Here is an 11,617-nt window from a genome sequence, read left to right as displayed (position 1 = left end):
AAGGACTTTCTGAAAGCGTTTTCAGAGCAGAACTTTTTTAATCAAACTGCAGGAAACCATAACAACAAAACTGATGCTTCACTCTGTTACAGTCAGACTAAATAATGGTTTGAACAACGATACTCACCACCTTTGGAAGAAGTTTAACCCGTGGATGATGACCTTTGTCGTTTGGAGTTAAAATAAGTTTAAGTGAGCCTCAGACGCCAGAAAATGATGCTGAAGGTGTCACAGAGCAGGGCGCCGTTCTTCATCTCTGCACCGTCCAGGATTCTCCTTATGAGGACATCATCACTCACACAGTGTGCGAATGTTTATTTGGCTGCTTGGAGACCAACAACGTGTTTACATCAGACACACAGACGGCTTTCTCGGTGTTGCTTCTGGGCAGTGTCGTGTTGACAATAAAGTTTGTTCAGTCAGTGTGTGTGTGAGTGTGTGTGGTCTCAGGTTTCATAGCTTTTAGTTGAATTACAGAGCCCACACACACACACACACACACACACACACACACACACACACACACACACACACACACACACACACACACACACACACACACACACCAGTAGAGGTAACAAACTTTAACATCAGGCCTCGTCCCAGACCTGAGACGGGTCTGGATTTCTCACCATGGATGGATCCTTAAAATGAGCCAACCAGGCAGAGAGACTCAATAACTGGTCTGAAGTGAACTGGGATGTCCTGACCTGAAGTCTTCCCCTGAAATTAGTTAAGAAACCTAAATACAACAACTGAGTGGCTTTTTGTTAAAAAAATACAATTTACATTAGACACTTTTTGATGTCTCCAGTAATATCTGTGTCATCTCCAGTGAAAACAACCAGTTCAGGTGCAGTTTCAGTCATTAGCAGCACTTTGGAGTCATTGGTAATCTGCAAAAAGCTGCTGAAAAAGACTCCAAACAGCACCGAGCTCCACGGCTCAGAAGACTGGGGCTTGGCGAGTCGGCTCTGCTGCCAGATAACCTGTTCATGCAGATAACAGCAACTGCACACCCACTTCTTGGAATGGCTTGAGTACTTGAATGTCCTGCAGGAGCGATGCTGCACTGAAAGTGTAGTCGATAAATAATAAATACAAAAAAAGTGCAGCAATGAAAACAACAACATTACATTTCTGCAGTATATTGTTACTGAAAGAGAGTTAAATGCATTTATATCAAAAACAGCACTAAATAAGTACACAGATTAAGACCAGTGGCAGCGTAGTCTTTGTTACCTCTCATCCAAACCATCAAGAGAAGGTGGTGAAAAGCAGAAAATGAAACAGGAGACCAACCATGTACAGCTGGTAACAGGCCAAATGATGGCTGTTAGTGCCTCTTTTATGGAGCTAAAACCTCTGCTTTTATGGGTGCAAACATCTTCTCACTGCTCAGTCAGGGGTCCTGCTCTGGACTTTTGAACCATTTCAGGACTCTTTTCCATTTAACAATGAATTAATTAATTTATAAATTATGAGTAAAGACTTAAACAATTCCTTAATCATCATCATTCATGACTGGACCTGATAACAAATGCAGAAAAATGGCGAATTAACAGCGAAATGAAACAAGTGTTTCATACCAATTTAACGGGTAAATTAAGGACATTTCAGAATAAAATAACCGAATGTCATTTAGAGGAAACCTGACTGCCAACCAGCGGCGCTGTTGAACAATGAGGTTTTATTATGAAAAGTGAATCTGACCGGAAGTCATATCGTCGCAGTGACTGGCGGTTTTATTAGACAAACTTCGTGATGGCAGCCGGGCGAGGGGAATTTTTTCGGAGTTTCTTGGAAGGACTGGAGAAGAAACCCGGTCAACCGGCTTTGAGAGAACGACAGCTGGGTCGTGGTACAGTTTCGCCTGGTAAAATACAGACAAGGGCACCTCCGAGCGCGGTTAGCGGGAATGACCACAGGTGAAGGGGCGGATAGCACCATGTCGCTAAAGTCAGTTTTAGCCTAGCGTTAGCTACATGCTACATGTGTGCTAAAGCGTTATTTAGATGTATTTGAACCATTTAATTTTACCTTCACGTTACCTTTTTCAGTTGCACAGAGCCAAGAACTCAGAAAACTGAAGATTTTCTCAAAATAAAAATATCTCCACCTCAGCAAAACTTTCTGGAGAGGTGAGTTAGCTAACTGCGCTATTTTACATTTACAGTCACCTCTATCTATTTCAGGTGTGTTACTCCTTTAAAAGGTTAGTTTAAATGACACTGCAGATGATGTTATTTACCTCAAATTAGCCACTTTAGCTAACAGGATGGTTGCTTAAATGGCCCGTTATTCCTTTCATAATGATAATGTTATCAAAGAAAACCAAGCTAACGTTAATCAGTACCTTTCTTTTCAACAAATTGATAGCAATCTGTAGACTTTATGTTTATAGATAATTCATACACACTCTTTCAGTTAGTTTGCTAACTGACTGGTAAACCTACGGAATAAAAAACAGTAACTACTTTAAAAATAATTTAAGGATTTTTGTGAAAGAAGTTACAGGTTCCAGCTAAAATGTGAATATTTGCTGGTTTTCCCGGTTTTCTTTGATAATAAACTGGAATCCTCTTAAACAATATATTTGAATATATAAGCTCAGGATGTGGATAATTGTTATGGGAATTTTTCACCATTTTCTGACATTTTCCAGACTAAATGCTCGATCTGTCAATCAATAAGGTAATCGACTGACTGATAGGTCAGGTAAATGAGTAAAAAACATAACGTCAGGTCTTAGTTGTAATGTCGGGTTACTTTCAATTCAGGCTGCCGTCTGAGATCCTGATCAAGATTTTGTCATTCCTGGACGTCTCCTCGCTGTTCTGCATCAGCCACGTCAGCAAGCTCTTCCACAAGCTTGCCAACGATGAGTAAGTCTGACGGAGACGACGCAGTTCCCCATTTAGTACGAGGATATTCTAATAAAACTTGTGCTGCACACGTCTGACACTGAATCTTGCCAATGGATGCGTGCTAGCTATGCTCGTATTTCTGTAGGTAGCGCAGACCACCTGGTGTTACCTTTTCCAGACTTGGGTAGAGTTTTCAGACCATATTTGACATCTGAGTGCAAAGAGCTAGATTTCTATTATGTAAGTAAATGTTTTTAAAATCCAGCAGTTGCTTAGAACATCTGGAGCAGATGAATGGACGCTGAACAGATGGGTTATGTATTTATGCATGTTTTGGTAACACTGATCCACGTTTTTCTCATGACATGCACATGTAAGCTAGCTTGGAACGCTAACTGTATGACTACTGTGCATGTAGTAATACTTTCTTACCAGCAGACCAGAGTATTGAATATTGGATGTACAGAATACTATGATTGAAGTAATCTTGTGTTAAAGTTTTGAAAATGGACAGTAGGATTTTATTAAACAGTACTTCTCTGCAGACACCTTGTGACCTTCTTTCGACACAGTGTCGTATGGCATCAGATTTACATGTCGGAGTATGGGAGCCAGACGTGGAAGCCGAAGTTGGTGGATGACGCGGCGCTGAGCGTTAACCGGGTGGCGGTGGAGGATCGTTCAACGGGCCACTGGAAGAAGCTGTACCTCAGGACTATGGCTGGACAACACATGAGCAAGTGGATAAGAAAGCTGAGAGACATCAGCCCCTACACTGGACTACCCAGACAGACAGAGTGGGTCCTCAGGTACCAATTTAAATGTGTAAATTAAGTGTGCCCAAGTAAAGAAACAAGTGTCAAACTGGATTTTCATGGCTGTCAATCAAAGCTGTTTCTGTTTCAAAAAGTTGAAACCCTGGAAAAACCCATACATCTGTCACATCTGGTTATTTCAGGCTTGTGTTGTGTGTTTTTTTCCCAGGAACATGAACGTGAGCTGGGAGCTGACGGTGTGTAACAGCCGGGGACAGGAGAACACGCTGGAGCAGAGCCGAGTCTTCTACTTCGAGTCCTCCATGGTCATCCGCTGGAGTGCAGGCAGGTTCCCCAAATACCATCATATCAGCACCATCCAGCTGCACGGAGTCCGGAAGTACCCCAACGTCAGGAAGTAAGATTCACTTCTTTACAGCGCCTCATCCCTTCCTCAACCACACCTTCACTGCTCCTTCCTCTTCCTCTCCCTCAGGCCTGGCTGGCGCTCTCTGATTTTAAAGCTGGACGTGAAGACTCATCCTGGTCGGTTCATCGGCAAAGACAGGCTGATCAAACTGATGCATCTGGGGCCCGGCTTCATCGTCGGCATCTGGAGGGTAAGCGTTCGCCAGAGAAACCAAATGACGCTGGGACGTCTGGTATCAGGAGGTCCAGCTCCTCCTCCGAGGTCCTAGGTGACAGGTCTGTTGTTTTGTCCCCCATAATTCCCTAGAATGACGTAGAATATGTGCAGTATGTAACATTGCTGGCTCATTTCATTGAGATTCAGGTGTATGTAAATATACGTTATAGCTTAACTCAGACATGTTTCCATTGAAGCTTAATTAGTGATCATCATGATCATTATTTGTTTGCTTGAAGTTGTACAGTATGTATACTTTAAACACACATACACTCACAAAAAATAAGTACAATATCTGTAATATCCAAGTTGTCTTTGCACTCCACACTCTTTCATTATTGTTTTCTTGTTTGTGTGTGTGTGTGTGTGTGTGTGTGTGTGTGTGTGTGTGTGTGTGTGTGTGTGTGTGTGTGTGTGTGTGTGTGTGTGTGTGTGTGTGTGTGTGTGTGTGTGTGTGTAGGGTCAGCAAAATGTTGCCTTCATCATGGTCAGTCTACACTTTCACAAGTTGGTGGAGAAGTGTCTTCTGGGATCTCCCGTCAGGTGAGTTCACCTGTCAGAGACTCTGCTGCTCAGACTGTCAAAGGTCTGTTATCTGTTCAGAGCGGCACCAAAGTGACACTGTGTTCACATGTGAGCTGAGTCACATCACTGATTTCATCCAACACGTTCTAAAGGGCGCAGTCAGTTGTTCAGTTGGGTCATGATCAGAGTGGTAAGTTAAGAGCTCCCTCTGCTGGTCACAAGACATCACTGCAGTGTCATCAACACATCTGATTATTTCCTTAAACAGATATCTGCTCATGGATGTTGAGTCTGTAGGCAAGGGAAAGCATCTGAATTGCTGTGGTTTCTGTTTGTAGTTCAAGTAGTATTGACCAATCATGTCTGAGCAGGCTTTGATCACATGCAGGTAAACAGACCACATGGAGGGCAAGTGAGGCAGAACACATTGGCTGAAATGCATCTCAGATGCCATCCGCCATCACCTGACGACAGTTTCACTTTTTAAAGCATTTTTGCATTTAAGACAAAACTTTGTAACAACTTCATACATTTTGAAAACAAATGTATCAGTTGAGTCTGTTAAAACATTTTTTTTTTTAATCAGTGATCCATCCTGTTTGTCCCCTCCTGCAGCCCGTACTCTGAGCCCGTGGACCTTCCACCTGTGGATAACTCGGACCCTGAGTTCGGTCTGCAAGGCTACACTCTGCACTTTGTCCTGCACAACACCAGCACCAAGATCATGTCAGGACACTTCCGCCAGCTCTCCTGCCACAAAGGTAATCTGATTACATGATGCAGTCTGATTAACAGGTAATCTGAACAGTTTATCTGATCTGACAAAAGGTAGTTTGATTACTTTGTCTAACTAACAGGCAGTTTGACAGCTTCATCTAATTATGTGTGAGGTTGTGTCATTACTTATGTAATCTCACTAACATGTAGTTCTGTCACTAATCTAATCTGATCAACAGGTAAACTGATGTTTTTAAAAGAAATCTTTGTCTAATCAGACTAAATGGTAATCTGATCACCAATCTGATTAACACAACACAGGTAAATTTATCTGACGTGATCTTATTACCCAACAGTCAAACTAATGACTTTAATCTTCTATATAACCTTACATAAGTGAAATCTGAGTACCTGTAATCTGACTGCTCTCACACTATTAATTAATGTTAATTCACCATCTTACTTTAAAATCACACTCAATTTTCAATGAGGTCTGGAATTTACATTAAAGCCAGGAAAATGTTCAGTCAGAGTCATTTTACATCTGATATGAAGTGAACAAGAGAAAGCCAAGAGTAAAGTTTTCTGATTCATTGTTATTTTTACAGATTTTTGGAAGAATTCTCTTAATTCTGAGCTAATAACAGAACTGTCCTGGGTCGAGTGTAAATACCTGAAGTTTTTTGTGTCGCTGTGATCAGTTCACATCCAGCGTGGACAGATGGAGCTGCGAGCCATCAACAGGACCAACTTGTCCCAGCACAGATCGCTGTCTGGAAACATCACGCTGCCCTGGCAGAGCGAGACACTGGAGGGCTCAGTGGAGGTACATCTATCCACAACAATAAGACTCTGACCAAGAGCACACACTTACTTTTAAGGGCCCTGTCACTAGACGACTGTCCAGACCTCAGATTTCCCGTCTTTACAATAAGTGCTTCCAAAAATGTTGGATTATTCCTTTAAAACATGGTATTAACTGTGATACACTCCCTTCACAAATGTCAAAAAAAAGGAAAATATTAAAATAATAGCCTGTCTCAAATAAAATCCTACATCTCTCTTTAATTATTCTGAAAATTTGACTATGACAATTACTGAATATTTCCCACTGCTCACATATACCTGGCTGTACCAAAGTGCATCATTAGAAAACGTTAAAGCGAGTTGAACTCTACAGAAATAATAAGAAATATAATCAGCCAATCACATACCATTGCTGACGAGTTGAAGGCCGCAGTGTACTGATGCTGTGATAACACAGCCAGCCAATCTGCACACAGCGTGGTCGTAGCCTTCTGCTTTGACTGACAGCTCAGCAGAGTAAGAAATGTGTTTGGGCTCAGCTTTATAGGAAAAGGGGCCACGTCCCTTTTTATTTTCTTCAGCTCTGATGGTTTCTTTCTTGCGCTGCGTAGAACTGCTGCATCTTAACGCTGACTCTGCTGGACGAGTTCCAGAAACCCGTCTGGTGTCTCAGCTCACCTGCTTACACCCAAAAGAAGAAGAACACGCTGTCCTTCGACTACAGTGGCGAGTGCTTTCTGATGGAGTACCAGAACCCGGAGGGGAAGGTGCACATGAACCTGGTCTGGTTAAAGGAGCAGAAGCAGTTTCTCCTCATCAGTCTCACCATCTATGTTCCTGTTTTCAAAGTCAGCAAGCATGTCAGCAGAGAGTACTGGAGCTGAAGTGGAGCGCTCAAAGATTTGAGTTATAGTTTCTTTCAGTTCTGATGCAGCGACTTTGAGTTTTTCCAGTGTTAAGTCGTCTTTTTTTTTTTTTTTGCAGCATATCATGCTTTGTAGATTTTATTAATGCATTTATCACACGAAAGCAAGTCTCATTCTGTAAGGTTGAAAAAGAGAATATATTTGGAGCTCATGCTGCCTCATCTTAGTTTGAGGTTTTCAGTCGAAAATCAAAACACAAATTTCCTTTTAGAAGAAAAGTTTTGTGTTTTGTTCATGATACAGGCAGGGTGTCACTGCTGTTGTTTCAGTTAAACTTGAAGAATAAAGGCAAAAAAACTGCACAAGTGTTGTATGGAAATGTATCAGTAACAAGAGAATAGATCTTAAAAAAACAAAATCGTGAGTTTAATTTGAATTTCACTTTTTCACATGTCATGTGATGAACTCTTTAAAGTTTCTGTAAACGTCGGAGCATGTCTTTTATTTACAATGTTCAGAAGATGGTAAGTTCTTTTTTTCACTAAGATTTGGCCGTCCTGTTTCATAAATATTCTCATCTGTGTGTGGCCGCCATCTTGTGGTAGTACTTGGTACTACAACTAAACCCAGTCCATTTTCAGACCGTCTCATCTCCTGCAGTCGTTTATCAGAATTTGTAATCGCTAACATCACAATTGCAGATTTCTTTAATTTGTTGGTGTGTTGTTGTTGTGAGTCGCCTTTGAAATCTAATCGTTGTAACTGACAGCAGAGATGATCAGAGGGGTGGAGTTTGTAGCATCACGATGACTGCCGGGACTGAAGAATGGGTAAAGTTTCTCAGTGAAGGAACAGTCAAGGAAGCAGTGGATAAGATCTGCAGAGTCAGCGTCATAGAAGGAGACCGAACCCTTCTCATAATCCACAAACACGCCCACCCTCTGCAGCCGATGTTTTACACTCGGATTCCCGGCAGATGCTTTGTACTTATTTCCTGTCCTCAAACATATGGTCCAGTATCCGTTCTCAGGGCTTGGTTCGATCGGTCCTTTTCTATCAATCGACTCTTTGACGACACCTAAATCCCAGGACGTCTTCCCGGTAACCTGAACCTCGTAGTAAAATCTTCCTGAAGAAAAACTCTGCTTTCCCAAGACATTGCTAGCGGTATTAAATTTTTTGGGGTTGTCCGGGAGGTTTTGTTTTACGTCACCACAGTGAACTTGTTTCTTGTCGTCAGACAGAATGAGGAAGGGATTTGCTGTGTCCGGATCCAGAGTCACATCCTTTGCATACTCCTGGACCCTGATCAGCTTGGCTTTATCGATCAGCGTCCTCTTCTCTGTGCTGAGTTTTTCCTCCAGCTGATTCAGAGCTGTCTTCAGACTTCCACCATAAGATGGAACTTCTGTCCAGTTCTTGGTGGTTAGCGTAGCATTCAGGGAGGAGAAGCTCTTGAGGAGGTTGAAGTGGTCGTCAGTGCGTGTGAGCTCATTGCTGCTCTTTTCCAGTTCACAGATTTCCTGCTCCAGCTCTCGGATGACTTCATCTGCCTTTTTCTGTTTTGTCTTCCGCTCTTCGTTAATGTCTTTGATGAGATTGGCCAGAATTCTCTCGACAGACTGCAGCAAAGCCCTAAAGACCCGCTCACTGTTGGCGATGTGTCTGTCTGCAGATCTGCTGCTGAGCTTTGATGAGCGTTTGACCTCCCTGATCTTCATCCGTCTCTCCTGGATCATCAGCTTGATTTTAGCCCCCAGCTCGGCCTTCTGTCTTTCATAATCGATTTTGAGAGGAACAGCGTCGTGGTTCTTCAGGTCTACAACAAGTGAGAACACAGAAACGCGGTCAGTCTTACACTGTGTCAATTGTTGCGTTAATTGCTATTCTGATCAGGTAAATGCTGACACCAAGTCCAGTCAGGTACCTAACAGCCGTTTCCCACTAAATTTGGCCCACCATATTTTTCATGAACTACCTAATCCAGGTTCCAGGTTCCTGAAGGTCCAGGTTCAAAACAATTATGCTTATCACCTGTCACCTGCGACCTTTGACAGGTACCTCTTTCAGGTATTTCTGTTTTTACCTTCACCCAACTTACCTTTTGGTCCTGAGCTTTCCAAATGCTGCACCAGATCATTCCGGCTGATCTTTTCCAAAACCTTCAAGGCTACCTGCAGAGCTCCAGGACCCTGATATTTCTGGACCATCAGATCCACTGTGTCCCGCCTTTCTGCCTTCTCCAGCTGAGCCACTGCGATGCCTGAAAAACCTTCCAGGACGTCGTCCTGCTTCAAGAACCACTTGAAATTCTTGAACTCGTCTTCTCCTAAATCCTGCAGAGTGTTCCAGAGCTCCTCTGCCAGTTTCGCCATTATGGCTGCCTGCTAACAACAATAAACCTTTTCAATTGGAGGGACATGAATGAGTTTTTCAGCAGTTTTGTGTCCAGACTGAATAAAAAGGAAAAAACCTCTCTGCTCTGACGGCATTTAAAGGATTGAGGCCAGTTCTGACATGCCAGATCTCACCCATTAACGTAGTTGTGATGAAAGAGAAGAAAAAAACACAACACACTGGAAACGCTTCAGATCACGTCTTTGAATTATGACACAATAGTTCATCAGGCGTGTCCTGACTCTAGTCTTACCTGTTGCGCATGCACAGGTGAGGTCACAGACTTTCCTGCTTCTTTGCTGTTAGCGTCTTCCTGCTGTCAATCCTCAAATCTTCACCTTCCCAACCTAAAAAAGAAACAGTGTGACATCAGACCAGGCTGCTTGTGTGCTCCACTTTCATAAAAGAAAAGAAATAATACAATATAGATACAGCACGGATGGAAATATAGGTGCAGAGCTGACTGTTGAGCACATCAGCAGATAGTAATATCCCGGATAATTTGAATGTACCTCGTCACAGTTCCGGTACAGAAAACAGCAGGTAGTGGATCAACAGCGCAGACGTAAGCAGAGCAGGTTGAAACAAAAGGACTTCAGTATAAACTATGGCCAAGGAAAGCTTGCAGTTTGACGACTTGATTGCGATCTAAACTGGCTTGCCCACAATGATATCAGCACACTGATGAGCTGGTGTAAGTGTCAGGGCTTTAAGAATTAATCACAATTTTCCGTTGCAACAGGTTTCTCTTGTCGTTCATCATGTTTACCTTTGGACCTCTTGTCTACAGTGTGCCAATCAGAGGCTAAAAATAGAGAATTATCAGTTGAGTCTGCAGTTCCTGTTGGCTTTATGGAGGTGTATAATGAGTTTCGGCTCATCGTTTATCTGTCCAGACACGACTCATTGTTCTCAAAGCGTCGTTTTACTACAAGGACGGACTACAGCATCAAGTGATCTGGAACAACAGATAGACGAGGGCTTCAACAGTCTTTTCATCATGAACAAAGACAAAACAACGGCACAAAGGAGCAAAACCAGCTCTGCTTCAAACCCTAGATGACTGTCCACCACCCACATCTCAGAAGCCCCCCTTCTGCTCAGAGCAAAGAGACATGATCATTTCTATAGAAACCTCATTAAAGTGACTTCACAGGGAATTCCAGACACAACGCCAGAGGCTGGAATTCAGTCAGGACCAAACAGACTCACGATGGACAACAGATCACTACAGCACTTATCACAGAAGTCAAAGCCATGAAAGAGTGGTCTGGATTTTCATCTTTACCAGCATCCCAAACAGGATTGAGGTGAAAATGACATTCCGCAGCGTTCACCACCCGGGACTGAAGAGCCCCAACAACCGACCACATCCTATCATTGCGAAATGTGAGCTCTACACAAAGAACCAGTTCAACAAGTAAAAGGAACAGATGTCGGCCAGCATCCAGGGGAAATCCTACAAAGATGCAAACCCCGCAGCTTTTCCGGACCCTCACTGTTTCCCCCTCAGCTGCAAAGACTCCCAAACTCGAGCCTTTCCCCGCCTCCTCTGCTCTGCTTTGCCCATTTGCCACGTACATGCAAACACTCCACGCCTCCTCCGGCCCCTGCATCCTCTTACCCCTGCCTCCCCCTCTCAGCCACACAGACCCCCCCCCCCCCCCCCCCCCAAAGTATGTGTTGATGTACAACATGTATTTTTGTGTCTGTACTTGTATTTCTCTGTTCATTCACTGTTGCATTCTTGTGTGTGCCACTTAAGTCAAGTCAATTTGTGTTTAAACAGCAAAATTTTGTCTGTGTTAAATCAAACTTAAACACACAATATGCAACATTTCTGCTGTTGACCACACCCATGTTATGTTATATATTCTGTTGAGTTGTGTGCTTACATTATCCACATATTTTTACCATTAATATTGTAAAACTCAGAAATCTGTAAATACATTCACGGTAATATTACATTTCATTTGGTCGCCTGCCAGTGGTGACACAGGAAACACCTGACCATGCTTTAGAGAATGAGGAAGGAAG

The 11,617-nt window shown here is 42.9% G+C and overlaps 2 protein-coding genes across 3 annotated transcripts; one reads left to right on the top strand and one right to left on the bottom strand.

The window, feature by feature from the left end:
* The first annotated feature begins 1,764 nt into the window (after window positions 1–1,764).
* LOC139350957 (F-box only protein 15-like) lies at window positions 1,765–7,201 on the top strand. The gene is made up of 10 exons (XM_070992631.1): window positions 1,765–1,928; window positions 2,061–2,141; window positions 2,781–2,885; window positions 3,440–3,676; window positions 3,852–4,040; window positions 4,119–4,242; window positions 4,729–4,811; window positions 5,409–5,554; window positions 6,212–6,336; window positions 6,929–7,201. The coding sequence occupies exons 1-10, from the start codon at window positions 1,765–1,767 to the stop codon at window positions 7,199–7,201; spliced, it is 1,527 nt and encodes a 508-aa protein (XP_070848732.1).
* Window positions 7,202–7,584: 383 nt separating this feature from the next.
* Window positions 7,585–11,131, bottom strand: LOC139350589 (E3 ubiquitin-protein ligase TRIM21-like). Of its 2 annotated transcripts, none has more exons than XM_070992068.1 (4): window positions 10,093–11,131; window positions 9,834–9,927; window positions 9,285–9,567; window positions 7,585–9,002 (listed from the first exon to the last, which is right to left on the bottom strand). In XM_070992068.1, the coding sequence occupies exons 3-4, from the start codon at window positions 9,556–9,558 to the stop codon at window positions 7,933–7,935; spliced, it is 1,344 nt and encodes a 447-aa protein (XP_070848169.1). In that variant the 5' UTR covers window positions 9,559–9,567; window positions 9,834–9,927; window positions 10,093–11,131; the 3' UTR covers window positions 7,585–7,932. The 2 variants fall into 2 exon arrangements, with proteins under 2 accessions (XP_070848169.1, XP_070848168.1); XM_070992067.1 differs by having other exon boundaries at window positions 7,895–9,002; window positions 9,285–9,570; window positions 10,093–10,119.
* Between the last annotated feature and the right edge of the window lie 486 nt (window positions 11,132–11,617).

The sequence above is a fragment of the Chaetodon trifascialis genome, chromosome 22, assembly GCF_039877785.1.
Source record: "Chaetodon trifascialis isolate fChaTrf1 chromosome 22, fChaTrf1.hap1, whole genome shotgun sequence".
Lineage (NCBI taxonomy): Eukaryota > Metazoa > Chordata > Actinopteri > Chaetodontiformes > Chaetodontidae > Chaetodon > Chaetodon trifascialis.
Note: the sequence above shows the minus strand (reverse complement) of the source record. Positions and strands in the feature narration are given on the sequence as shown.

Excerpts from the sequence above, each read along its gene's own strand:
- LOC139350957 (XM_070992631.1), top strand. The coding sequence starts at position 1,765 with ATGGCAGCCGGGCGAGGGGAATTTTTTCGGAGTTTCTTGGAAGGACTG. Across the intron at positions 2,886-3,439 it reads CACAAGCTTGCCAACGATGA|TGTCGTATGGCATCAGATTT; the intron begins GTAAGTCTGACG and ends CTTTCGACACAG. Across the intron at positions 5,555-6,211 it reads CCAGCTCTCCTGCCACAAAG|TTCACATCCAGCGTGGACAG; the intron begins GTAATCTGATTA and ends CGCTGTGATCAG.
- LOC139350589 (XM_070992068.1), bottom strand. The coding sequence starts at position 9,558 with ATGGCGAAACTGGCAGAGGAGCTCTGGAACACTCTGCAGGATTTAGGA. Across the intron at positions 9,003-9,284 it reads GGAAAGCTCAGGACCAAAAG|ACCTGAAGAACCACGACGCT; the intron begins GTAAGTTGGGTG and ends CACTTGTTGTAG.